The following is a 2,812-nucleotide window of genomic DNA, read 5'->3' on the forward strand; positions in this document are numbered from 1 at the left end:
TGTGCCCCACGGCAATGACTAGTTAATTTGACTAGCCATGATTATTTCAACTAACCTGTACATGCAACACCAAGTCCCAATTACATTTCTATCCATTTGCTTCATTAGTAAGTTGCTGTTTGAAGGCACTTAGTAGATGCTGTAGGTATATTGATTCACAACATCTTGTCAAGTTTACATATTTCTCACATTGCATATTTTGTTTTGAATTTATTATTGCACTAGTTGTATCAATGTATTTGAATTCTTGAATAAATATTCTGTATATAGATGTAACTTGAACATATCACCATCTTTGTAAATTGCCTGCTGCAGCAGTACAGAATCCACGACTTAAAATGGTAACAGTAACAACATACCAGGTACATATAATCAAAGTGAAACTCGTAAAAGAAGATTAGTCTTGACAACTTTCATTCCTAGAAATAAGATATTGTTAATAGTATGAAAACATTGCTTGGGCACACAATATGCTATGCAGCAATCTTACCAAAGAAAAAGTTGTACACAGGTAATGTATTGCACACAACAGCCTCATGTCTGTAAATGCCTTGCAACTGTAGACTAAATGCACTGAATGTTACATTCCACTATTGCACCCCCAGTAGCTTTTAAACATTAAAAATAGAACAAAATTAAACCAGGTACCCTCTTGGCAGCGCGAAGTCCCACTACAGACAGAGCAATTTACACATCCTCGAGCTGAAACACGGAATTGCTGGAATTGATCCGGCTCGATGCCACCTATACCCGTTTTCACCTCAAGAAAAAAGGAAGTTTTGCTCCATGTTCCTACGCCGCGCGAAGTAGTTCTCACAAAATTTGGTCGTCGGAGGAAGAAGCGATGCTTTTGGCGTTTGAAACGTGTACGTCTTGATAAGAGAACACATATCTAATCTAAAATACACCTACATATGTCTCAAATCTCAGCGTAACGAGGGAAATTAGTAATGCTCCGCAAGGAGCCAAACTTTTTTTACTATGGTTCTTGAGGTGAAAACGGGTATAGCAAGAACGGCGGGATTACTAGAAAAAATTGCCCCATCTGAAACAAGCCTAAGTTATCTAGTCCTGGCAGTCTTCGATAGCCTGCAGGATGTTTTTACGCATTCTTAACACCTTAGATGGATGAATAGATCGCATTGGATCGCACAACGATAGGGCAAAGTATTCATGCGCATCTGGCTTCTTCTGGCATGCAACACTAGAACTTATATTTTGGAGCTCCGTCAAGAGCGGGTCAGGATTGCTCTTTTTTTTTTTTTTTTTGCGGCTCGTTCGTAGCGCCACTGGAAAATGCTGGAGGGAATGGGCTTCCCACCCCCCCAGACTGGTGCTCCTCGTCCACTTCATACACTTCGACAATGCAAGCCTCCGGCTCCGGCCCATCCGCTGCTCCACTTTCGTCTAAATAGGCACCCTCGTTCACCGGACGGATGAAGTCGTTATTACACGATGTGCCAGATGTCTTCACGTTTCCTGACGTGCTGTTGATTAAGAAGAAAAAAAATTACTTTAATAAAACAAACAATCAGTGCCACACATCAGGGGCACAGCCAGGAATTTTCGGGTAGGGGAAGGCTAGGCCCACTAGTGCAGTGAACGATTGTGTGAAGCGCTTCGGCAGATTTCGCTGAGTTAGCATGAAAAATGGTCATAAGTCGCTGCACACTGCTAAAAATAGCCCAATTCTATTTCATTCTTTCTGTACCTTTCATCACCCTGAGTATTAACCAGTAGAAAGTTCACATTGTGCAGGAAGCTTATGCTAGCCGAAATGTTCGATCGGCACAGCTACTACGCAGCTCCAAATCTACTCAGACCTTAGTGTATCAGAACGTTACTAAAAGCGCCGTAAAATTGCGTAATTATAATAATGATCATGTTTATTTGCCCTCGGATGCCGGTGACAGCAGAAAGACCGAAGGGCCATACCAGAGGCATGCACACGTGGAATCTATGAGTGGCGATCTATTATTTGGGGACAGCGAAGCCTGGACGGCTATCAAATAATTTAATCAAATAACACTATCGGAGAATTCGCAGTGCACGCATTACCTTCGATGCTGCAGGGTATCTCGCACGAAATACATCTGCTCGAAGTGCGGCCACGACATCGGGTCTTCGACGTCGTCGGCGCCGGCACCGCTCGTCCTGGTTTTCTTCAAGTCGCGCAGCAAGCGCACCAGCTTGTCCCGGAGTGATCGCCAACGTTTCTGGACTTTGTCCACTAAAATAAAAAGAAGACTGAGATTGAGGCGGGCACTTTCGTTGGTGAAAGTTAGGACTTACCGCGATCCTTGTCTCCCGGCAGAAGGAGATCGCCGAGTTCACCCCAAATGGCCGATTTTTTTTTTGTATCCTTATAATCCTTACATTCCGGCTGCCAGAGCGCAGGACGCTTTTCAACTTCACTAATTAGGCGTTCGTTGTTCAGTGCCATTTTCGCAAGGCCGTGGCAAAAACTACAATAGTCCTACAGCGGTGAAAACTGAAGAAACTTCAAACGCTGCTTGCTACTAAACACGGCCGTTCATTGGTTGTTGCCTGCTGGACGCAGCGGGAGACGCGCCGCCTGGACGCAAAATATCTGGCTCCTCCAGATACGCCGGAATGCGCCTAAAAACGCTGCGTTTCGTCCTTGCGCCGGAAGTGACGTCAAAGCGCAGGCGCAGACGCGACGCAGACGCGGGGAAAAACGCACCATGTGGGCTAGCCAAGTAGTCTGCGCGTGCATGCGTCTCCGACGCTGCGGACAGCTGCGACCAGCTGCCGGCTGTGAACTAAAGCTATGACGGCTTCGCGCATGCGC

The 2,812-nt window shown here is 45.4% G+C and overlaps 1 protein-coding gene across 1 annotated transcript; it reads right to left on the reverse strand.

Annotated features, from left to right (window-relative positions):
• Positions 1-833: 833 nt before the first annotated feature.
• On the reverse strand, positions 834-2,597 carry LOC120842296. The gene is made up of 3 exons (XM_040213332.2): positions 2,293-2,597; positions 2,059-2,230; positions 834-1,487 (listed from the first exon to the last, which is right to left on the reverse strand). The coding sequence occupies exons 1-3, from the start codon at positions 2,441-2,443 to the stop codon at positions 1,241-1,243; spliced, it is 570 nt and encodes a 189-aa protein (XP_040069266.1). The 5' UTR covers positions 2,444-2,597; the 3' UTR covers positions 834-1,240.
• Between the last annotated feature and the right edge of the window lie 215 nt (positions 2,598-2,812).

This window comes from Ixodes scapularis, unplaced genomic scaffold, assembly GCF_016920785.2.
Source record: "Ixodes scapularis isolate PalLabHiFi unplaced genomic scaffold, ASM1692078v2 PGA_scaffold13__105_contigs__length_92229423, whole genome shotgun sequence".
NCBI classification, from domain to species: Eukaryota; Metazoa; Arthropoda; class Arachnida; order Ixodida; family Ixodidae; genus Ixodes; species Ixodes scapularis.

Excerpts from the sequence above, each read along its gene's own strand:
- LOC120842296 (XM_040213332.2), bottom strand. The coding sequence starts at position 2,443 with ATGGCACTGAACAACGAACGCCTAATTAGTGAAGTTGAAAAGCGTCCT. Across the intron at positions 2,231-2,292 it reads GCCGGGAGACAAGGATCGCG|TGGACAAAGTCCAGAAACGT; the intron begins GTAAGTCCTAAC and ends TTTTTATTTTAG. Across the intron at positions 1,488-2,058 it reads GATACCCTGCAGCATCGAAG|CACGTCAGGAAACGTGAAGA; the intron begins GTAATGCGTGCA and ends CTTAATCAACAG.